The 24,493-nt window shown below is 47.7% G+C and overlaps 1 protein-coding gene across 1 annotated transcript in view; it reads left to right on the top strand.

Moving 5' to 3' along the window:
* Positions 1-24,493, top strand: part of CTNNBL1 (catenin beta like 1) — a 31,872-nt gene that overhangs the window by 1,211 nt on the left and 6,168 nt on the right. Inside the window, exons 2-13 of the mRNA XM_077251607.1 lie at positions 5,941-6,102; positions 8,153-8,259; positions 8,349-8,488; positions 9,870-9,967; positions 10,044-10,137; positions 11,398-11,489; positions 13,578-13,650; positions 18,625-18,683; positions 19,751-19,899; positions 20,028-20,209; positions 23,375-23,472; positions 23,565-23,645. Of these exons, the coding sequence (XP_077107722.1) occupies positions 5,941-6,102; positions 8,153-8,259; positions 8,349-8,488; positions 9,870-9,967; positions 10,044-10,137; positions 11,398-11,489; positions 13,578-13,650; positions 18,625-18,683; positions 19,751-19,899; positions 20,028-20,209; positions 23,375-23,472; positions 23,565-23,645 (1,335 nt within the window). The remainder of the gene's footprint in view (positions 1-5,940; positions 6,103-8,152; positions 8,260-8,348; positions 8,489-9,869; positions 9,968-10,043; positions 10,138-11,397; positions 11,490-13,577; positions 13,651-18,624; positions 18,684-19,750; positions 19,900-20,027; positions 20,210-23,374; positions 23,473-23,564; positions 23,646-24,493) is intronic.

Raw genomic sequence — 24,493 nt, forward strand, 5'->3', positions numbered from 1 at the left:
CCGTCCTCTGGGGATGCCGTCCTCTGGGGATGCCGTCCTCTGGGGATCCCCTCATCTGGGGACGCTCTCATATGGGGATTCCGTCTTCTGGGGACACTCTCTTCTGGGGATGCCGTCTTCTGGGGTCGCTTTCTTCTGGGAACGCCGTCTTCTGGGGACCCTCTCCTCTGGAGATGCCGTCTTCTGGGGACGCTCTCCTCTGGGGATGCCGTCTTCTGGGGACCCTCTCCTCTGGAGATGCCGTCTTCTGGGGACGCCGTCCTCTGGGGATGCCGTCTTCTGGGGATGCCCTTATCTGGGGTCGCCGTATTCTGGGGTCGCCGTCTTCTGGGAACGCCGTCTTCTGGGGACCCTCTCCTCTGGGGATGCCGTTCTCTGGGGACGCTCTCCTCTGGGGATGTTGTCTTCTGGGGATGCTGTCTTCGGGTCATTCCATTTCAAGTGATCCAAATATGAATTTTTTTATTTTTTTGTTTTAATGAAGTACAACTTTAGTTAATTACAAATTAAAAGTTTTTCATTTTTTTCTTCATCAGTTAATTTTTTACAGATTTCTAAAGTTTTGAAAAAGCGCAGATTTTGGCCTGGTATGGCTTTACATTTTTTAATCTTATCTCAGGCTAGTATTAAGATAAAGAGTTCTCAGAACGGTACCGGCTTTCATTTGATATGTCACAAGACTATGTTTCTTTACATTTTGTTTTGGAGAAATCAAATTCAAAATTTTGATGCGCAATTGTGAAAAAAACATGTTTCAAAATTGTGAAAACATGTATGTGTGTTACTTATGTTCTTGATTATATTTGTACAGGGATTCAACTTGGGACCTATCAAATTTGTATTTTTTTTTTTTTATTTTTTTTTAATCCTTGAATCATCTGATTTTATATGTGAGTTTCTTCCCGTTTTCTTTTCAAATTACAACTTCTTGCATATAAATGTTGAATTCAATAATAAAGAAACACAAAAAACAAATATCGAAGTGCCAGAATAAATACATCTTAGTCATCATAACACAACTTGCTCAGCATTTTCAACCTGAATGCATTGAACAAGCCAAAAGAAAAAAGGTGAGCATATCCTCAAGTGTGGTTTTTCCAACTACAGTCTCATCTTAATTATATGTTAAAAATAAGATTACAAGAACCAATATTTTTACCACCTATTTATACATTAACTATTTTTTTTCTATTATATCACTAAACATGTCATTTATGAAGTGTTTAAGAATAATACAGTAGTTAAATCCTCGTTCTATAAAATATGAACTACCGTATATACTCGAGTATAAGCCGACCCGAGTATAAGCCGACCCCCCTAATTTTGCCACAAAAAACTGGGAAAACTTAATGACTCGAGTATAAGCCTAGGGTGGAAAATGCAGCAGCTACCGGTAAATTTCAAAAATAAAAATAGATACCAATAAAAGTAAAATCAATTGAGACCTCAGTAGGTTAAGTGTTTTTGAATATCCATATTGAATCAGGAGCCCCATATAATGCTCCATACAGTTTGATGGGTCCCATAAGATAATCCATATTAAAATATGCCCCATATAATGCTGCACAAATGTTGATTATGGCCCCATAAGATGCTCCATACAGATAATTGCCCCATATAATGCTCCACAAATGCTGATTATGGCCCCATAAGATGCTCCATACAGATATTTGCCCCATATGCTGTTGCTGCTATTAAAAAAAAAAAAAAAAATGACATACTCACCTCTCAGGCCCCCGGCACTTGCAATACTCACCAGTCCTCGTTCCGGCGCCACTGTGTCTTCCGCGTCCTCTGACCTGAGCGTCACTGCAGAGGACGAGGAAGACGCAGCGGCGGCCGTCAGTGGAACGGGGAACAGGTGAATATCGCGCACTGCATTATACTCGCCTGCTCCTGGCGTGGTGCAGTCCCTGGTTCTCCGGCGCCGGCAGCTTCTTCCTGTGTTGAGCAGTCACATGGTACCGCTCATTACAGTAATGAATATGCGGCTCCACTCCCATAGGAGTTCTGTCATCCATTGCCAATCTTGTGCCGCCTTCTACCACCTCATGAACTTTGTTGTCTTTGCTGAATGAAGAAATTCTTGTTTTTATTTCTCTGTCACTACATGGGATGACAGTCCGGTATTGCGGAGTCCCTGTGATGGGTTCTGCTTCCTGTAACCGATGTTTTCACAATCTCTCCTCCTCATAGTCCTGGTTTGTACAATACATGAACTGGATGTTGAGAATATTTTTCTCCCTCCATTTGAGGAGTTGCCTGGGTGTTAAGATTTGGTGTGAATATGGCCTCTGGAGGCTCGAGTGCTGGCTGGCCATCTGCTCTGCATTCACTGGCTACCCCTGCTCATTATCAGCCCTAACAAAGCTTTCTCCTCTGTCCTCTCCTGCTTCTAAGACTCTGTAGCATAATAAAATAATACCGTAATATCTTAAAATCATGGATTATTTGGAAAATATAGACCACACACTTCTACACCACAGGCTGAACAGATCCGAATTCAAGATTTTCGAATTGACACTGTAATAGTTTATTTTTTAAAATATGATCCCATCACGATCCCATCTTGTATTTTGGCACAGATGTGGCTAGGAGCATAGCAGGCACATGTGCGGTTTTTGAAATTTTGAAATTAAACATTTTTTTCCGAAATGCGTTTTAAAATTTTTCATTTGCGTTCGCATGGGTAAAATATTATCAAAGAAACTCTTGTGACATATCTGGTGAAAGCCTGTACAGTTGTGAGTAGAATGGTGTTTATTTTGTTTCTCTATTTCTTTTTTTATAACCTGAGTTATGAGGAGAAATGTAAAGGCAGGCAACACCAAAATTCGCACTTTTTCCAAACTTTGAAAATCAATAAAAAAAAAAATATATATATATATATATATATATATATATATATATATATATATATATATATATCTATATCTCTAAAAGAGCAAAAGAAGGCAGCACTCCAAATACTTTTCAAGGTGAAAAAAGTGAGGTTTATTCAGCCCACATCTCTGTGCGACGTTTCGGCTCACACTGAGCCTTTTTCAAGCCTGGCTTGGCTTGAAACATGTGGACACTTTCCTATTCTGCACTAGAAATGTAATCACTTCACAAATACAAAAATGCTGGTAATTATCTGACTAAAGGGCTAGAGTAGAAAACCAATAATGTTGTGGAAAAATTAAAATATTGTGCAGCCCAGGGTCTATATGACCAGATGATGGCTAGCATAGTCCTACATGTATCTTACTGCTTCGTCAGGCATTAGAGCTGGCTTCATTAAATGCATCACACCTTGCACAAAGTCTTCAGGTTCTTCCACTTGTGTCAGAATCCACTGTGGATTTTGTGCCCTGGCGTACAGGGTCCGTCCAAGTCTGTATATGGCGATTTTTTTCCTTAGGCTAGGTTCACATTTGCTGTTGAGTCTGCAGCGTATCGTCCGCAAACGCATGCAAAAGGCATGATAACGCAGCGTTTTTTTATCTGCATCAGCGTAAGCATGACGGCAAACAAACGCAGCATTTGCATGCGTTTTTGCCTGCGTTTGCGTTTTTTATGCGCATGCGTTCGATATTTCCGTTGGGCGTGACTCAATGGGCGTGTATAAATCAGTTCATGGATATGCGCAATCCAAAGTACGGAAGCACATCGAACGCATGCTTTCCCATAGACAGTAATGCGTTTTTTTTAACGCACTCATCCGCATGTGCATGTCTGCGCATATTTGTCGGGAATTTGCCGCCTCAAAAATTGCAACATGGTGCGTTAGCCGCGCCCCCGACGCACACCGCGAAAAAACGCGTGCGTAAACAAACGCAGGTGAACGCATGCAAACGCGTGAACCTGCGTCTACAATGTTAAAGATAGGAAATCAAGACGCATGCGGATGTATGCGTCCGAAATGCTGCGGACACAACCGCAAATGTGAAACCAGCATTAGAGGCAGTATTCCTAGCCCTAATATTAGGTTATGCATTCACTTTCTGATCGCTAGGGATCCGACCTCGGGGATCACTGTTTTGCAGCTTATGGGTAGAAATGCTCTTGCAGGGAGGAAACGGCGAGGAGGACTCAACACTGTGCCAGCTGTACCACCAGCGCATCACTTTCATTCTCAGGATTAGGGTTGGTAAGTGATAGCATATCCTAGCGATTTATGCCTTCATTTACTGACACTAAATCAGCTTGGTTCTGAGGTCATATTCTTTGTACCCGAACTATGACATTGCGGCTTAAAATATCCAGACAGACTTTCACCCATGAGAGCCACTAAACCTACGATAGCGGTGCTCCTTTATATGGATCCCACCTTACATCCCTCCCCCCTCAATATCTTCAGGACTCGTGTGTATGACTCAAGGGAATGTAGTTAACGGGAATTTTCAGGTTTAGCGCGTCGTCAAGCCGAGTGTTCATTTTCACAAGTCACATTGGTGCAGTGCTGACGGTATTTTAGCGAGCAGCCTGAGAACCTGACAGTAGAAAATTGCACCATTTACATAAAGGGAGAAGGTGTTAAAAGGAAAATCGCTTTTTATGTGTGGCGTGCGATGCAGCACATAGTGGACACATCGGTATCTGAACCGTTCATCCCCCGTCATGTTTCTACCTCTGAAATAATCACACTCGGGGCATTGAAAGCAGATCATGGAAATTATAGAATGAAACATTAACCTTTCTGGGATTACTGGAGACCCTTTATCAGTAAATGGGGGTCTATAAGGCATAGGCATACACGGGCAGGGCATATAGACCCAGAAAGTCTGAGCACCGGCATATCATCTGCTCTGCACAGCCTCAAAATCTGTCTCCGCAAGATAAGATTGGTCTTTTCGTCTAATTAATAATTTTAATTAAACCCCATAAACTAGCCTCCGAGCAGGGAGATGAGCGGACAGAGGGGATCCACTTACACACCAAATCCCCGTACTTCATCCGCGCGCCAGTGTATAAGCTGGCAGGCCAAGATTAGTGACTGTCTAACGAGGGCCATGAATTATTAATTGGCAAATTACCATTTGCATCCAGAACAAGCTTGGTCTTGCTCTGTAACCCCACACCACACATTTGATTGCTCGCATTTAGCGTTCAGCTTTGTTATTCGGGCCGAGTTGAATATTAAGCGGCTTTTCACTGCTGCTTTATCGAACTGTTTGATGTTTGTCTTGTCTCCATACCAGAGCTATATGTGCCAGGCATAGCAATGCCGCCTTGGCAAGTAGCAGGAGGGTTGCATAAGGCTATGTTCCCACCATGAGTATTTGATTTAGCAGATTTTCTGCACCTATTAGGTAAATCTGTTTCCTAGCATTTTTTTCCTTGCATTTTTGACTGTTTTTTTTTTTTTTAATACCTTTTTAGGCTTTTTTTTGTTTTTTTTTTGGTTTTGTTTTTCTTTTTTTGTAGTGTCCTGTTTTAAATAAAGCTGATCTGTTGTTCATACCGCCTGGTATTTGGCATTGACAAAACTTTATTGATCCAGTCATGCGGAATATGTGGGTTTTCAATGTTTTCCGAAGCGGAGACTCACTAAAAACAGATGTGTTCTTTTACCTGCGGATTTTCCTCATTTAATTCAATTCTGTAAGGAAAATCGGCACATAAAACTCATAACCCCAAAAGAAAATGACATGTTGTGGATTTCAAACGTGCACCGCAGGTCAGTTTATTCAGCGTAAAAAGCACGATGGTGAGAGATTTCTATAAATGCCAATCATTTTACTGAAACTGTAAGAAGCTGCGAAAAAACACAATCAGAAACTCATGGTAGGAACATAACATTAGACATCCTTTTCTATGCGACCATGCATATGCACACACCCTGTATGGCAGGACATGGTACCTCCTACAGACCTGTAGGCTTTCCTAATCGTCCCTCTGTATTTCACATTAATCCTGTTTAATGCTAATTTTTGTTTTCCCGATTTCTCTCCTAAGCCTGACAGAGGTGCTAAAAGGGGGCGAGAAGAAGACCCAGATGAGGTCAAACCTCCAAGAAAAGAGAGAGGTGGTCGGAACTGGGCGCGTGATGAAGAGAAGGCACTACTAGAGGATGAGCGGAAAACAACCGATGGAGCTGGTAGTGCCGATGACGAGGAGGTGAGTAGTGGCTGTCAAGGACTCCCAATTTCAGAGTCGCAGGTGTCCCCCTGAAAAAGGTCTCCTCTCCTGCGGAACCCTGAATTTCATTGCTGCAGCAAAGACCCTTGGTATAGGGACCAACACAGCATTCTACAATTGTTACCTTCTGTAATAATTTGGCTCCGATATTTTAACTGTTTTGCAATGCAAAAAATAAAAAAAAACGTCATTAACATTTTTTGGCATTGTATTTGAACACTTTACGTAACAGGAAATTTTTTAGTGTTTTGTTTTTCCTTCGCCCCTTCCAGGAGTTATGACTTTTTTTTTTATTATTATTTATTTTTAATTTTGCTATCGACATGGAAGTAGATTTGAATGACAACATTCATTTTACCATATAATGTACTGAAGAATGGGAAAAAAATCCAAGGGGCATGAATTGGTGAAAAAAAATTCTACCATTGTTTTTTGGGTTTTGGTTACAAAGTGGGGTAATTTGAATATATATGGTCCTAATGCAGAACAAGGGTCAGTCAGGGTCGGGGGCACAGTTACAGGTAATTGAACCTGCATTGGTGCCCCCCCCCCCCTCCCCGTGACTGAAACTGGAACACTGCCGGGGGAATAAAATTAATTTTCTCTCTACAGTGTTCGGGTATGAGCAGCCACTGAGCAGGTTGATAACATTATTATTATTAACCCCCAAATCTGCAGCTTAATAGCAGTTTTTCTTGTGACAAGTTTCCTTTAAGTAGTTTACAGCTGTGCCATAAGCCAGCTATATAATATAGCTGGTATCTATCGCATGTGGAAGGAGCCCCCTCCACACTTGCGAACCCCTTCATTGTTAATTCACGTCCTAATGTGGGAAGAGGTTAAACTAAAAAATCTTGCAGTTTTCACTCTGGCCACTAATGGGCTGATACTTCCTGTTTTGCCAACACTGTTTTTCAGTAGTCATCTCATTATAATCACAGGCAAGATTGCACTCACAGATAACACCTATATACACGATACATGATACATCTCCTCTCCCCTCCCTGCACAATGACCTCTGCACAGATTACAGAGCATGCCTAGATCTCTATCCTGTAAAAGTCTTCACCAGTTGACAGCGCCAAGTGTCCATGTGGATGCTGTGAGGTATATCTCTAAAATATGATAGGCTTGACAGGTACCCCCGGGAGAAAGAAAATCTACAATTCGGAAGATACAAATCGATTAGAAATAAAATATTTCAGCGATGTGTTTCTCTAAACAGGATGGAATCGCCTTGTCTTCTCTGTTGTAGGTGACAGGTTTTGATGTTTCTAAGTTCTGGTCTTAATATTTTGGCCAATAGATAAGCTTTTTACGTGCAGCTACTTTCCATAGACTGCAGGTGAAGAAGCAGCTGATTGGTTATTGGGCTGGGGTGCAGGAGTGGCTTGGTGTGAGCACTGCTACTGTGCAGCATCACGGCACTGTCTCTGCACCTGCCTTGGAAGGAACGCTGACTGTAAGAGGACCAGTCACGTCTGCTGATATGTGCCTGGCCCCGTGTGTGTGCAGTGGGCATCGTGCACTGGTACATTGTTCATTATCTGCCGATTGGGCACACAACCTAGCTGGAATCACTATATATGATGTGACAAAATTAGAATACCCCTTTAAATAATTATTAGTGATTAGCGAGTGTACTTGTTGCTCAGGTGATCTCCGAGTATTTGTTAGTGTTCGGAGATTACATTTTCATCGCCTCAGCTGAATGATTTACAGCTATTAGCCAGGCTGAGTACATGTGGGGTTGCCTGGTTGCTAGGGAATCCCCACATGTATTCAAGCTGGCTAGTAGCTGTAAATCATCCAGCTGAGGTGATGAAAACTAAATCTCTGAGTAGTCATAAATACTCGGAGGTCACCAGAGCGTTCTCGGGGAAAACCCGAGCAATGAGTACACTCGCTCATCACTAGTAATTAGTACCTCATCAGGTACCTTCATTACTGCACTTTTATTTCTTTAGAGTAGGACCCTTTGTGTTTCGGGGAGATCTATTTAAGGGGTGCTAATATTTGTCCCTGTTAGGTGGAGCCTCTGGATGAAAGTGCAGTGAAGAGGATGATTCTGACTTTTGAGAAGAGATCTTATAAGAACCAGGAGCTGCGTATTAAATTCCCAGACAACCCCGAAAAGTAAGCAAACCTCTGTGTTATATAGCTGAGCCTTGCGGACCCGCTGCCCGTGGCTCCGATCACCAGGCTCTTCCTCTTTGCACTGGCAGGTTCATGGAGTCTGAGCTGGACCTGAACGACATCATACAGGAGATGCACGTGGTCGCCACCATACCGGACCTGTATCACCTGCTGGTGGAGCTGAATGCCGTGCAGTCTTTGCTGGGATTGCTGGGGCATGAAAACACTGATATCCTTTTACGGAAAATGACAACCACTATATTGTTGAGTGTGCTATGGTGGCCATGGAATTACTGTGGACCTGGAATGTGCAGGATGTTGGCTCTGGCACAAATCCTTTTTTTCTCCCATTTCTACGAGTGAAAATGATTGTTCATCATCATAATCGCCTCTAAAAAAAAAAAAAAAGTGGCACGAGCATCGCTTCCTAGGGAATGGACTCAGGCAAGTGTCACAGTTGTCAAGGTGGACTAGAGCTTGTAAGACCATGTGAAAGAGAGAGACTGACGTGTGACCATTTGTTCTGTGTACAATGCTATGGAATATGGCGGTGGTATAAACATTTGGATTATTTAAAGGGGTATTCCCATTTCCAAGATCCTGTCCCAATATGTAGTAGGTGTTATATTAATAATAGCAAATACCTCCAATCAGAAATGTAGTATAGTTTTTCTGATTCGCTATGTCGCTTACCTCATGCAGGGCATTGCATTAGCTTGGGTATCCATAGTTATGACCACTAAGAGCTGTCTGTCACTATATGAGTGGTTGTAACCATAGATACCCAAGCTACTGCAATACCCTACATGAAATAAAGACATAGTGAATCAGAAGAACTATACTACATTTCTAATTGGAGGTATTTGCTATTATTATTACACCTACTACATATTGGGATAGGATCTTGGAGATGGGAATACCCCTTTAAATAAAAGGACTGTCCCCTGTCCTGTAGGCTCCATTAGCAGTAAAAAGGTGAGATGTGCTTTAGTTAGTCTGCTTGGATCCTGCATTGAGTCTCCAGCGCTGCACTCGGTGACTGGCGTTGTCGACAGCTCTGACATGACGTTGATGCAGACAATTGAGCTCAGTGCCTCATCCTATGTAAGCGGCATGAGCCTAGTCCTCTTCTCAGCTCATTCATTGCCTGCTGCGCTGTTGACGTGACATCAACAGACACGGGGGGAGTAGTGGCTCAGCGCTGGACCTGGGCCAGGTATGTGAGGCCCAGTTTTTTTATTTCTTAACACTACTAATGCAGCTTATAGGGAAGACTTTCCTTTTAATTTCTGAATAGATATGGCAATTAGATGTACCGTTAAAGGGATGTTATGGTTAAATAAAGCTATGTGTGGGGAAATGTTCTGCAATATTTTACTGTGGTTTCTGTATATACTCCTGACAGTCATTCAGTATAGTTTACTTTCAGTGGATAAATCTCTAGTCTTGTGATGCGGGACCCCCGGGTGCGCTGCTTGTTACAGTGCTGTGGACAGAGGGCGTCCACTATGGGAAATGAATACAGAAAGTGTTATACTCAGCTGTGGATGCTGCCGTTTCCCTTTATCCTCACTGTCTGACTACAGCACGTTGCTTCCTTAGCGTGCCACATGTATGTGTTGCTGTGGTTGACTTGCTGCAGGAGCTGACGGATATAGATACTTTACATGAGAGCGAGGAGGGCGCGCAGGTCCTTATAGACGCATTGGTGAGTAACCCTATAGGAGCACATTACTCCATGCAATACTGCTTGGAAAACTGGAGATGGCTTTGCTGATCCTCAGGTGGAAGGACAAGTGATCGCCCTGCTGGTGCAGAATCTGGAGCGTCTTGATGAAACCGCGAAGGAGGAAGCAGATGGCGTGCACAACACTCTTGGTACGGCTGCAGATACAAATTATTTTTTTACTCTTGAGAAAATGTGTTAAAAATGCAGTGTGAACAAGCCCTTGCCATTCTTCATTTCCCTTTATAAGCACCAATTGTCATCTCCTTTCTGTATTCACTGAACACAAGTTTTACCTGTGACCTGAGAATTTGGGAAATTAAAGAAGTAGTCTACTACTTGGACAACTTCTTCTCATACCCCTCACTTTGCCCCCATAAAATAATAAAGCCTATGCTCCCCTCCCGTGCCAGCGCCGTTCCCGCGGTGTCTACATTCTGTCTCCTGGGCTCCCGTGCGGTTGTTGTGATGCCAATCAGAGGTGGCGTCACTGTCCCCGCCTCCTGTCGAATTGAGCAGGAAGTGGAAGTCCGAGATAGCTTCCTCTTCATGTTCGATTTGTCTGAAGGCGGGGACAGTGGCGCCAGCTCTGATTTGGCGCCTGCACCACGTGTCACAACAACAGCACCGGAGACTGCGAGTGCCAACACCGCAGGAATGGCGCCGACACAGGAGGCCATACAGTTTGATCAATAAGGGGTTGTCCTTGTAGTGGACAACCCCTTTAATGATCAATCCAGGAGGAGAAAGAAGTGGATTTCTCTGATAAGATACAATTGATTTATGAAAAGAATAAAATGATGGTTGCTCTTTAAGGCATTAACTTCCATAATATGGATAGCTCATGTAGCACATATAATATTCTTTTATCAAACTAGATATCCCAGTCCCATTTACTGAGGTAACTTTGTAATGGGAACTGAATTTAATGTTAAATTCCATCTCCTGAGGAGAAAAAAACCTCCTGTTTGCAAGTGTGTATGTAGGGAGCGAGATCAGGAGCAAAGTCAGCTGTGTACTGGGTAATGGCTGTGGTATACTGATGACAGTCCTATTCAGGCAGCTTACCCCTTAGGGGTCAAAGCCAGTAGCTGTTGACCAAGGTATCTAAGTGGGTACACAAAGAAGTGAGCCCCGCAGTCACCCCCTGTGGGAATTGCTTACATTGCTATTCCTACGCCATGTTACAGGCTTGCTGACCAGAAGGGGACACTAGACAATTGTGAGGAGAGGTAATGGTCTTTCATCTACCAAAACGGAAATACTGTAACGATACTGAGCCGTGTAAATTGTAGAGTGTCGTTATTCGCACTGTGTTGTGTGTAGTTTTGTTCCCAATTACTGTATTGAGAAAATGGTAATACAGATGGTGGGTACATTAGGGCTAAGTAACGTCCTTCTTCTCCCTTCAGCAATCATTGAAAACATGACCGAGTTTCGTCCGGAGATATGTTCTGAGGCGGCACAGCAAGGGTTGCTGCAGTGGCTGCTGAAGAGGTTGAAGGTAGGTGGAAGGATCCCCTGGACCCTTGGCTGCTTAGTAGAAGGAGGCCATTCCCCTACAGGTAATGGACGCCAGTCTGTATTCTGTCCATTGCACAGCAGGTACAGACTGATGTAAGGGTATGTGCACACGTAGGAAAAGAGGTGCAGAATTTTCTGCACAAAATCCGCATCTCCTGGCAGAATCCGCAGCCGCGGATTTGCCGCAGTTTTTATGCGGAATTAATGTTGATTTTGTGCGGATTTTCAGCAGTTTTTGGCCACTGCGGAATTTTAACATGGAGGAGTGCAGAACCGCTGCAGATCCGCACAAAAGAAGTAACATGCACTTCTTTGAAATCCGCAGCAATTCCGCACTGATTTTTCCGCACTGATTTTTCTGCACCATCTGCACAGCTTTTTTTTTTGCCATAGAATAACATTATACTGTACATCACAGTGCGGATCTGCAGCGTTTCTGCGCGGGAAAATCCGCTGCGAATCCGCAGCAAATCCGCATGGTGTGCACATAGCCTAAAACAGCACATAATACATTGCTGCTAAAAGAATTCTGTATTGTAAAAGTCTCTGTTAGGCTACATTCACACATCCATGTGGCACGTTGGTGAGTTGCTCAGTTTTTTCTCAGGGGTAACACACAAACCCATAGCGTTACATTGATCCTTGCACACATCCATTTTATACTCGGATCCATGTGTCAATCATGTTAGGCTCGGAGCATGTCCTATTCTCGTCTGTGTGCAGATTCTCCTATTAAACCCTTAGTGACTTAGAGCTAATTTTCACTTTATGACCAGGCCATTTTTTTTTTTTTTTTTTTTTTTTTTTTTTTTTTTAAAGTCTGACCACTGTCACTTTATGAGGTCATAACTCTGGAAAGCTTCAGCGTGTCCCACTGATTCTGAGATTGTTTTTTCATGACGCCTTGTACTTCAAGTTAGTGGCATATTTTGGTCGATATGATTTGCATATGCTTATGAAAATAACAGAAATTTGACAAAACCATTGAAAATTTGGCAATTTTCAAACTTTGAATGCTTATGCCCTTAAATCAGAGAGTTATACCACACAAAATGGTTAATAAATAACATTTCCCACATGTCTACTTTACATCTGCATCATTTTTGAAACATTTTTTTTTGTTAGGAAGATAAAAGGGATAAAAGTTGACCAGCGATTTCTAATTTTTCTAACAAAATTTATAAAACCTTTTTTTAGTGACCACCTCAAATTTGAAGTCACTTTGAGGGGCCTATATAACAGAAAATACCCAAAATTGACACCATTCTAAAACTGCACCCCTCAAGGGGCTCAAAACCACTTTCAAGACGTTTATTAACCCTTCAGGTGCTTCACAGGAATTAAAGGGAACCTGTGACCCCCTCCAGGCGTTTTTAACTAAAAGAGCCACCTTGTGCAGCACTAATGCTGCATTCTGTCAAGGTAGCTCTTTTAGTTCAGGTCCCTGCAAACGCTGAAATAATCGCTTTTATAATGTGCCCCTCATACCTGAATTTGTCAGGGGGGCACGTCTTTTCCCCCTGACACAAATGCCTCCCAGCCGTCACTCATAGTCTCGGGGCGCCGTCTCCATTTCCTTCCTGAACATCCCCGACGCCTGCGCTGTATTGAATTGCAGGGCAAACTGCATGCCCGACAAAAAAAAAAAAACTTACAGAGCAGGCGACGGGGACGTTCAGGAAGGAAATGGAGGCGGCGCACAGAGGCCCTGAGTGACAGCTGGGAGGCGTTTGTGTCCGGGGGGAAAAGACATGCCCCCCTGACAAATTCAGGTATGAGGGGCACATTATAAAAGCGATTAAAGCGAAGTAAAGTCACGAGCATCTTGCATTCTATAGTGATAAATTTAAACACAGTTTGGATTTTTTACAGCATTTTTGTTAGTTAGCCATGCGACCCAATTTCCAATCATTGGCTGTGATAGATGCAATGCTGCCTGGCCGCAGTCTTCCTGTATTGTAGATACCCAGTGTTCCTCCTGCATTATAATTTCATATATTCCCTCCTCGCTGCTCTGTGTATTTTGTGGCTGCCAACACACTAATTCCTGAGTTTTTCTGGCATGTAGGCCAAGCTACCGTTTGATGCCAACAAGCTGTACTGCAGTGAAATTCTGGCCATTCTTCTCCAGAATAACGATGGTAAGAGGATTAAGGTATTAATGTATTGTTTATGCCTTCTGTCATTTGTGATGCACAGCTCAGTTGACTGCATCTAAAAGTTCCCCAACCTTCCTCTCATCCAGGTCTCTCCTACTCCTGACGCCCCCCAGTCTCCCCTGTATTCCTCTACTCCTGACGCCCCCCAGTCTCCCCTGTATTCCTCTACTCCTGACACCCCTCTCCCCAGTCCTCTCTTACTCCTGACACCCCTCTCCCGCTCTCCCCAGTCCTCTCCTACTCCTGACACCCCTCTCCCCAGTCATCTCTTACTCCTAACACCCCTCTCCCGCTGTCCCCAGTCCTCTCCTACTCCTGACACCCCTCTCCCCAGTTATCTCTTACTCCTGACAACCCTCTCCCACTCTCCCCTGTATTCTCCTACTCCTGACACCTCTCTCCCCAGTCCTCTTACTCCTGACACCCCTCTCCAGCTCTCCCCAGTCATCTCTTACTCCTAACACCCCTCTCCCGCTCTCCCCAGTCCTCTCCTACTCCTGACACCCCTCTCCCCAGTCATCTCTTACTCCTGACACCCCTCTCCCACTCTCCCCTGTATTCTCCTACTCCTGACACCTCTCTCCCCAGTCCTCTTACTCCTGACACCCCTCTCCAGCTCTCCTCAGTCATCTCTTACTCCTAACACCCCTCTCCCGCTCTCCCCAGTCCTCTCCTACTCCTGACACCCCTCTCCCCAGTCATCTCTTACTCCTGACACCCCTCTCCCACTCTCCCCTGTATTCTCCTACTCCTGACACCTCTCTCCCCAGTCCTCTTACTCCTGACACCCCTCTCCAGCTCTCCCCAGTCATCTCTTACTCCTAACACCCCTCTCCCGCTCTCCCCAGTCCTCTCCTACTCCTGACACCCCTCTCCCCAGTCATCTCTTACTCCTGACACCCCTCTCCCACTCTCCCCTGTATTCTCCTACTCCTGACACCTCTCTCCCCAGTCCTCTCTTACTCCTGACACCCCTCTTCCTCTCCCCAGTCCTCTCTTACTCCTGACACCCCTCTTCCTCTCTCCAGTCCTATCCTACTCCTGACACCCCTCTCCCGTTCTCCCCAGTCTTCTCCTACTCCTGACACCCCCTCCCTCTTTCCCCTGTCTTCACCTACTCCTGACACCCCTCTCCCGTTCTCCCCAGTCTTCTCCTACTCCTGACACCCCCTCCCTCTTTCCCCTGTCTTCTCCTATTCCTGACACCCCTCTCCCGCTCTCCCCAGTCCTCTCCTACTCCTGACACCCCTCTCTCGCTCTCCCCAGTCTTCTCCTACTCCCCCCAGTCTTCTTACTCCTGACACCCCCCTCCCGCTCTCCCCTGTCTTCTCCTACTCCTGACACCCCTCTCTCGCTCTCCCCTGTCTTCTCCTACTCCTGACACCCCTCTCCCGCTCTCTCCAGTCCTCTCTTACTCCTGACACCCCCTCCCGTTCTCCCCAGTCATCTCTTATTCCTGGCACCCCTCTCTCGTCCTCCCCAGTCCTCTTCTATTTCTGACACCCCTCTCCCGCACTCCCCTGTATTCTCCTACTACTGACACCGCTCTCCCCAGTCCTCTCCTACTCCTGACAACCCTCTCCCGCTCTCCCCAGTCTTCTCCTACTCCTGACACCCCTCTCCCGTTCTCCCCAGTCTTCTCCTACTCCTGACACCCCCTCCCTCTTTCCCCTGTCTTCTCCTACTCATGACACCCCTCTCCCGCTCTCCCCAGTCCTCTCCTACTCCTGACACCCCTCTCTCGCTCTCCCCAGTCTTCTCCTACTCCCCCCAGTCTTCTTACTCCTGACACCCCCCCTCCCGCTCTCCCCTGTCTTCTCCTACTCCTGACACCCCTCTCTTGCTCTCCCCAGTCCTCTTCTACTCCTGACACCCCTCTCCCGCTCTCTCCAGTCCTCTCTTACTCCTGACACCCCCTCCCGTTCTCCCCAGTCATCTCTTATTCCTGGCACCCCTCTCTCGTCCTCCCCAGTCCTCTTCTATTTCTGACACCCCTCTCCCGCACTCCCCTGTATTCTCCTACTACTGACACCGCTCTCCCCAGTCCTCTCCTACTCCTGACAACCCTCTCCCGCTCTCCCCTGTCTTCTCCTACTCCTGACACCCCTCTCCCGCTCTCCCCAGTCCTCTCCTACTCCTGACAACCCTCTCCCGCTCTCCCCTGTCTTCTACTCCTGACACCCCTCTCTCGCTCTCCCCAGTCCTCTCCTACTCCTGACACTTCTCTCCCTCTCTCCCCTGTCTTCTCCTACTCCTGACACCCCTCTCCCGCTCTCCCCAGTCCTCTCTTACTCCTGACACCCCTCTCTCGCTTTCCCCATTCCTCTCCTACTCCTGACACCTCTCCCGCTCTCCCCAGTCCTCTCCTACTCCTGACACCCCTCTCCCGCTCTCCCCTGTCTTCTCCTACTCCTGACACCGCTCTCCCGTCTTCTCCTACTCCTGACACCGCTCTCCCGTCTTCTCCTACTCCTGACACCCCTCTCCCGCTCTCCCCAGTCCTCTCCTACTCCTGACACCCCTCTCTTTCTTTCCCCATTCCTCTCCTACTCCTGACACCTCTCCCGCTCTCCCCAGTCCTCTCCTACTCCTGAAACCCCTTTCCCGCTCTCCCCCGTCTTCTCCTACTCCTGACACCCCTCTCCCGCTCTCCCGTCTTCTTCTACTCCTGACACCCCTCTCCCGCTCTCCCCAGTCCTCTCCTACTCCTGACACCCCTCTCTCGCTTTCCCCATTCCTCTCCTACTCCTGACACCTCTCCCGCTCTCCCCAGTCCTCTCCTACTCCTGACACACCTCTCCCGCTCTCCCCAGTCCTCTTCTACTGCTGACACCCCTCTCTCGCTCTCCCCAGTCCTCTCCTACTCCTGACACCCCTCTCCCGTTCTCCCCAGTCTTCTCCTACTCCTGACACCCCTCTCCCTCTCTCATCAGTCCTCTCCTACTCCCGACTCCTCGGTCCTCTCCTACTCCTGACACCCCTCTCCCGAGTCTTCTCTTACTCCTGACACCCCAGTCCTCTCCTTCTCCTGACACCCCTTTTCCGCTCTCCCTGTCTTCTCCTACTCCCGTTCTCCCCAGTCCTCTCCTACTCCTGACACCCATCTCTCTCTCCCCAGTTCTCTTCTACTCCTGACACCTCTCCTGCTCTCCCCTGTCTTCCCCTACTCCTGACACTCCTCTCTCGCTCTCCCCAGTCCACTCCTACTCCTGACACCCCTCTTCCTCTCTCCAGTCATATCCTACTCCTGACACCCCTCTCCCGTTCTCCCCAGTCTTCTCCTACTCCTGACACCCCCTCCCTCTCTCCCCTGTCTTCACCTACTCCTGACACCTCTCTCCCGGTCTCCCCTGTCTTCTCCTACTCCTGACACCCCCTCCCTCTCTCCCCTGTCTTCACCTACTCCTGACACCCCTCTCCCGCTCTCCCCAGTCCTCTCCTACTCCTGGCACCCCTCTCCCACTCTCCTCAGTCCTCTCCTACTCCTGACACCCCTCTCCCGCTCTCCCCAGTCCTCTCCTACTCCTGACACCTCTCTCCCCTGCTTCTCCTACTTCTGACACCCCTCTCCCGCTCTCCCCAGTCCTTTCCTACTCCTGACACCTCTCTCCCTCTCTCCCCTGCTTCTCCTACTTCTGACACCCCTCTCCCGCTCTCCCCAGTCCTTTCCTACTCCTGACACCTCTCTCCCTCTCTCCCCTGCTTCTCCTACTTCTGACACCCCTCTCCCGCTCTCCCCAGTCCTTTCCTACTCCTGACACCGCTCTCCCCTGTCTTCTCCTACTCCTGACCCCCCTCTCCCGCTCTCCCCAGTCTTCTCGTACTCCTGACACCCCTCTCCTGCTCTCCTCTGTGTTCTCCTACTCCTGACACCCCTCTCCCGCTCTCCCCAGTCCTCTCCTACTCCTGACACCTCTCTCCCGCTCTCCCGTCTTCTCCTACTCCTGACTCCCCTCTCCCGCTCTCCCCATTCCTTTCCTACTCCTGACACCCCTCTCCCGCTCTCCCCAGTCCTGTCCTTCTCCTGACACCCCTCTCCCACTCTCCCCAGTCTTCTCCTACTCCTGGCACCCCTCTCCCGCTCTCCCCTGTATTCTCCTACTCCTGACACCCCTCTCCCGCTCTCCTCAGTCGTCTCCTGCTCCTGACACCCCTCTCCCGCTCTCCCCAGTCCTTTCCTACTCCTGACACCCCTCTCCCGCTCTCCTCAGTCATCTCCTACTCCTGACACCTCTCTCCCGCTCTCCCCAGTCCTCTCCTACTCCTGACACCCCTCTCCCGCTCTCCCCAGTCCTTTCCTACTCCTGACACCCCTCTCCCGCTCTCCTCAGTCATCTCCTACTCCTGACACCTCTCTCCCGTTCTCCCCAGTCCTCTCCTACTCCTGACACCCCTCTCCTTCTCTCCCCAGTCTTCTCCTACTCCTGACACCCCTCTCTTGCTGTCCCCTGTCTTTTCCTTCTTCTGACACCCCTCTCCCTCTCTCCCCTGTCTTCTCCTACTCCTGACACCGCTCTCCCCTGTCTTCTCCTACTTCTGACACCCCTCTCCTGCTCTCCCCTGTGTTCTCCTACTCCTGACACCTCGCTCCCGCTCTCCCCTGTCTTCTCCTACTTCTGACACCCCTCTCCTGCTCTCCCCTGTGTTCTCCTACTCCTGACACCTCGCTCCCGCTCTCCCCTGTCTTCTCCTACTTCTGACACCCCTCTCCTGCTCTCCCCTGTGTTCTCCTACTCCTGACACCCCTCTCCCGCTCTCCCCTGTGTTCTCTTACTCCTGACACCTCTCTCCCGCTCTCCCCTGTCTTCTCCTACTCCTGACACCCCTCTCCCGCTCTCCTCAGTTCTCTCCTCCCTCCTCAGTCTCATGTACCATCTTGCCCTCTGTCACTGTGTATTGATCCTCTCTGCTGATGGATTTATTCTTCTCTGCTGACATTATCTTCCTTTCTCTCAGACACCCGTGAGCTCCTGGGGGAGCTGGATGGAATAGACGTGCTGCTTCAGCAGTTATCGGTGAGAGCCTCCCACTCGCTGCCCGCTTACACCTTGGCATCTTTCCGAGCGTACGGTGGTAGACTGCTGTCTCAGCTTTTACAAGAGAATGTCACTGCGCACCTGTCTGTGATACTGTCTAATGCCAAACCCCATGCCACCCAGACTCTGCTAAAATATTGATTATTGCTATTCTTCATCATTTTCTCATTTCTTTCTGCCAATTGCCAGTGTGGCATGGGGTTTACAGCTTTGAACAGGAGTCATACATTCATTAGGATCTGTACAGGTATCGAGTCTCTGCTACATTTCCTTTGCAGTGCTGTGTAAATAAAATTGCTCTTTAGGTACATGGATAATGCCACCTACAATGCTTAGAGCTAATTATCGTAATCTGTATGGACAGTTTCAAAATTGAGAACATCAGCTTCTTGCCAGCCCACTCCGGTGCGAGCTAAATACAGATTTAAAGGGTATCTGTCACAAAGTTTTCGCTACTTAATCTGAGATCAGTATAATGTAAAGTTGGAGACCCTGGTTCCAGCGATGTGTCACTTACCTAGCTACTTATTGCAGTTTCAATAAAATCACTGTTATTGGCAGATTATCACTAGAGGACTAGGAAACCTGCTGCCATGTAGTACTCCATATTCATGAGCTTTGTATAACCCTTCCCCAGCTCTTATTGGCAGCTTTCTGCCTATGCATTGTGTACTTGGAAATTAGCCAATCAGTGGTGTGGGTGGGGTTATACAAAGCACAGCATTCAAGAGAACTGGTAGGTTTGTGCAGATAAAAATGTGATTGTATCAAAGCTACAGCAAGCAGCTCAGTAAGAGATACATCACTGTAATCCTGGTCTCTGCCTCTACATCATACGGCTCTCCGACTGCAAAAACCTGCTGACGGGTTCCCTTTAAAGACATGTGTTCTCTTCCTTTCACATAACACAGGTGCCAGATATAGTACCTGTATGGCACTTATGGCTCTTGGCGTATACGCCTTTGTGGACACTCTTAGGTTTTTGTATTTTGGGTGAAGTTATTCATTGTACATAGTGTATCGCTGTGCATTTTGCTTCCTCTTAGGTGTTTAAGCGGCATGATCCTAGCACTGCAGAGGAGCAGGAAATGATGGAAAACCTGTTTGATGCCCTTTGCTCATGCCTAATGTTGAGCAGCAACAGAGACCGATTCCTGAAAGGTGAAGGACTACAGCTCATGAACCTTATGCTCAGGTGAGGTGCCCCCCATTGTAAAGACGTCTGAAAGCAAGACGTTTAATAAATGTGCGGCTTCATGAACATGTATTACTGATGTAAGGCTTTGTGTGTAAGTTGAAACAATGTCCTGTAATTCTTTGTAGAGAGAAGAAAATGTCCCGCTGTAGCGCTCTTCGTGTGCTGGACCACGCCATGATTGGCCCTGAAGGCAGTGACAACTGCCACAAGTTTGTAGACATCCTCGGCCTCAGGACCATCTTTCCACTCTTCATGAAATCGCCCAAAAAGATGAAGAAAAGCGGTGTATCTGAGAAGGAACACGAGGGTGAGGACTCAAAGAAGTTGTGCATTGCAGGCTCTGAGCCTCAGCAGTGCAGTCCACCCCGGCTCCGAGCCTCAGCAGTGCAGTCCACCCCGGCTCCCAGCCTCAGCAGTGCAGTCCACCACGGCTCCCAGCCTCAGCAGTGCAGTCCACCACGGCTCCCAGCCTCAGCAGTGCAGTCCACCACGGCTCCCAGCCTCAGCAGTGCAGTCCACCACGGCTCCCAGCCTCAGCAGTGCAGTCCACCCCGGCTCTGAGCCTCAGCAGTGCAGTCCACCCCGGCTCTGAGCCTCAGCAGTGCAGTCCACCCCGGCTCTGAGCCTCAGCAGTGCAGTCCACCCCGGCTCTGAGCCTCAGCAGTGCAGTCCACCCCGGCTCTGAGCCTCAGCAGTGCAGTCCACCCCGGCTCTGAGCCTCAGCAGTGCAGTCCACCCCGGCTCTGAGCCTCAGCAGTGCAGTCCACCCCGGCTCTGAGCCTCAGCAGTGCAGTCCACCCCGGCTCTGAGCCTCAGCAGTGCAGTCCACCCCGGCTCTGAGCCTCAGCAGTGCAGTCCACCCCGGCTCTGAGCCTCAGCAGTGCAGTCCACCCCGGCTCTGAGCCTCAGCAGTGCAGTCCACCCCGGCTCTGAGCCTCAGCAGTGCAGTCCACCCCGGCTCTGAGCCTCAGCAGTGCAGTCCACCCCGGCTCTGAGCCTCAGCAGTGCAGTCCACCCCGGCTCTGAGCCTCAGCAGTGCAGTCCACCCCGGCTCTGAGCCTCAGCAGTGCAGTCCACCCCGGCTCTGAGCCTCAGCAGTGCAGTCCACCCCGGCTCTGAGCCTCAGCAGTGCAGTCCACCCCGGCTCTGAGCCTCAGCAGTGCAGTCCACCCCGGCTCTGAGCCTCAGCAGTGCAGTCCACCCCGGCTCTGAGCCTCAGCAGTGCAGTCCACCCCGGCTCTGAGCCTCAGCAGTGCAGTCCACCCCGGCTCTGAGCCTCAGCAGTGCAGTCCACCCCGGCTCTGAGCCTCAGCAGTGCAGTCCACCCCGGCTCTGAGACTCAGCAGTGCAGTCCACGCCGGCTCTGAGCCTCAGCAGTGCAGTCCACGCCGGCTCTGAGCCTCAGCAGTGCAGTCCACCCCGGCTCTGAGCCTCAGCAGTGCAGTCCACCCCGGCTCTGAGCCTCAGCAGTGCAGTCCACCACTGCTCCGAGCCTCAGCAGTGCAGTCCACCCCAACTCCCAGCGCAATGACACTGCACAGGGTTATAAGTAGAGTGTAAATGATGTAAATTACACGTGGTATGCAGTAAAAATAACTGATGACAAGCTGGATAGCAATTCTCTTCTGCAGGAAGTCCTTGTAGACTTTCAGAGGAGTCGCTTCCAGAGGTTGGACTAATCCACTGATTACCCCGGAGCCCCCCGCACGCGTTGCTTTTAGACTGCGTTCCCATGTGACGCTGTTACTTAGTTTGCGATGGCAGGAAACTAAAGCCCTGAGTGCTGCTGTTTTCCCAGAAGCAAATGTCCCTGCCATTCCGGCTCTGACCTTCTCACTGGCTCCTCCAACTTGGCTTTTATATGGATACAGTTGCCTTTCGTTTTTGTGAGATTATCCACACTGCAAACTAATTACTATAAATATATAAAGGCTATTTTTTATTTTAGTGATGCAAAAGTAATTTTTCCAGTAAGTGTTAAGAAATCACCAGTAAATATGACTTGTTTCCATCCAGTATTAGGCCCCTTTCACACATCAGTTTTTTGCTATCAGTCGCAATCCGTCGAATTTTGAAAAAAACTGATCCGGTTACTGATGCCGCCGGATCCGTTTTTTTCTCATAGACTTGTATTAGCGACGGATTGCGATGGATGGCCTCACGTTTCATCCGTTGTTAGCCGGATCCGTCTAAAATTGTTTGTTTGTCCGGTGGCCGGAGACAACAGACAAAGTAACGTTTTTTGTGTTCGTCGAAAAATGTACAGCAACGGATCCATCACCATCCATCGTTTGCTAGAATGGAAGCCAATGGCACCGGATCCGTCAAATGACAGAATCTGGCGACAGATTCCGTTTTTTTAAACTGAACATGCTCTGATTTTTTTAGGATCCAATTAGCTGGATTAGCTAGTTGGATCCGGCGAAAAAATGGATCCGTCGCATCAGTTTTTCACAATCTGCAACATTTTTCACAATTCGACGGATTGCGATTGATGGCAGAAGACTGATGTGTGAAGGGGTCTTACTGGCATACTGAAGGACACTATTGGCTAACAATGTAACTATCTGCATAAGTAAGTCGGTCTGCTGACCATAAGGCTGGAAATGAGACTTATTACTATGGGAAATTAAGAAGCGGTTATATTGGTGAAGTAAGCACACCAATGAAATGAGGAAAATAATTTGTAATAATTTAGATCTGCTAGTGCAGCTTGGTCTATTCACCTACATGGGTATGATCTGTTATGCCAGGCTCTAGACAAGAGTTTCACTGTTTGTAGGGAAAATTAGAAACTTGCCAATCCCTTTTACCCCCTTAGCATAAAATTATGCCCATGCTGGGGTCACATTCAGTAGATGTCTGCTATATAACATAGCTGGTGTCTGTGTCTGCCAGCAGATAGCTGAGCTCTGATCGCTGCTGTTAACTATTTAGATGCCGCTGTCAAACTCTGACAGCGGCATTAAAATGAAGCACGCACATTGGCTTGCATTGCTGCATTCCATAATGGGGTATGTAACCTCCTGTATACACCCCAAAACCTTTTGAAACTTTCGCACACTTAATGTAAATCCTGCTGGATCATCCCGATAGGCGTCTTTGCTGAGGCGTCTATCCCTCCTCCCGGATTCTGATCGCCGTCATCCTGCGCATATGCCCTACTGCGAGCGGACCCTAAAACATAAGGGCGCATATGCCCTACTGCGAGCAGACCCTAAAACATAAGGGCGCATATGCCCTAGTGTGGGCAGACCCTAAAACATAAGGGTTTCAAAATGTTTTGGGGGTATACAGGAGGAGTCGTGGGGTTGTATACCCCTTTATGGAATGCAGCACAGGTGCAGATTAAGGTGTTAGTCTTAGTTCAGAAGCCCTAGGGATGCTTAGCATCACTGGTACGTCATTAAGAAGCGTTCTATACATTTTCATGTCAGCGTCTCTATTGGAACGTGTCATTTTTACTATACAGAACATATCTGCTCCATCTTGGCTTCATTACTGCGGAATCTGAAAGGGCAGCAAAGAACCAGACTACTCAACAAGTTCACCGAGAGTGACAGCGAGAAGGTGAGTGTCGGTCACAAAGACTTGTCCCCATAGTATGCTACACTGAGGTTTGCTGTGTGACTCGGGAACCTCTGCTCATTTCCATTTACCAGGTGGACCGCCTTATGGAGCTGTATTACAAGTATTTAGAAGCTGTGCGGGTGGCTGACAAGAAGATTGAAGGCGAGAAACACGTTAGTATCGTGCAGTCCCACATTTCTTAAGGCTCTTAATGTTGCGCATAGGACACATCGTACAGTCTACCTCTACCATGCAGATCAGCGAGTATAGTATTAGTTTACCTCTGTCTGAGGCACTGACAGCGGCTGTCTGGTCATCAGCACCCTGCAAATGGAGGCGAATGTATTTAGCAGTGATTTTTATTTTCATTTTCAAACTCTTCTCCGAATCTACACAAATAATGAAATAAATCTCTGATTATAGCAGAACATGTCTGGCCATTGGCTGAAAAGTCCAAGCCTATTTTTTGATGCTATCATTGTGTATCTGTGATCATGAACCTCTTCAATTGTATTTTGGTTTTTCAAATATCTATATTTTTGTTTCTGAAAAGGCAAAGAATGCGATAAATCAGTGCATTAACCAATATCTATCAGCTAAGCGACAAGCCCTTATTAATGAGCCCAGGGAGATGGGGAAAAAACCTCACCCGCTGAACCGATGCCGCTTTAGCGCTCACGTCACACTGAATGGCATTAATTGCACAGTAGATGCCAGCGACGCTCTTTGTAAATGTTCTCTGCTCAGGCTGTTAAGTGAGGGTCCTGAACTTGGTCTTCGTTCCTCTATTGATTACTCTCTAGGGTATTTGAGAACTGGCCTCCTAAACCCTTTTCCAGCCAAGGAGGTCAAGAACGAGATGAGATACGTCCTGGCTACTATTGGCCATATCACAGCCACCATCCAGGACCCCTTTTAAGGCAAATATTGTCAGCTTTACAGTTAGACCGAAATCGTCGCTGTTCCACGACCCAGCACCAGATATCACAGGTTAAAGTGACACCTGCATGTCTGTCTGCAG

Source organism: Ranitomeya variabilis, chromosome 4 (genome assembly GCF_051348905.1).
Source record: "Ranitomeya variabilis isolate aRanVar5 chromosome 4, aRanVar5.hap1, whole genome shotgun sequence".
Taxonomy (NCBI): Eukaryota; Metazoa; Chordata; class Amphibia; order Anura; family Dendrobatidae; genus Ranitomeya; species Ranitomeya variabilis.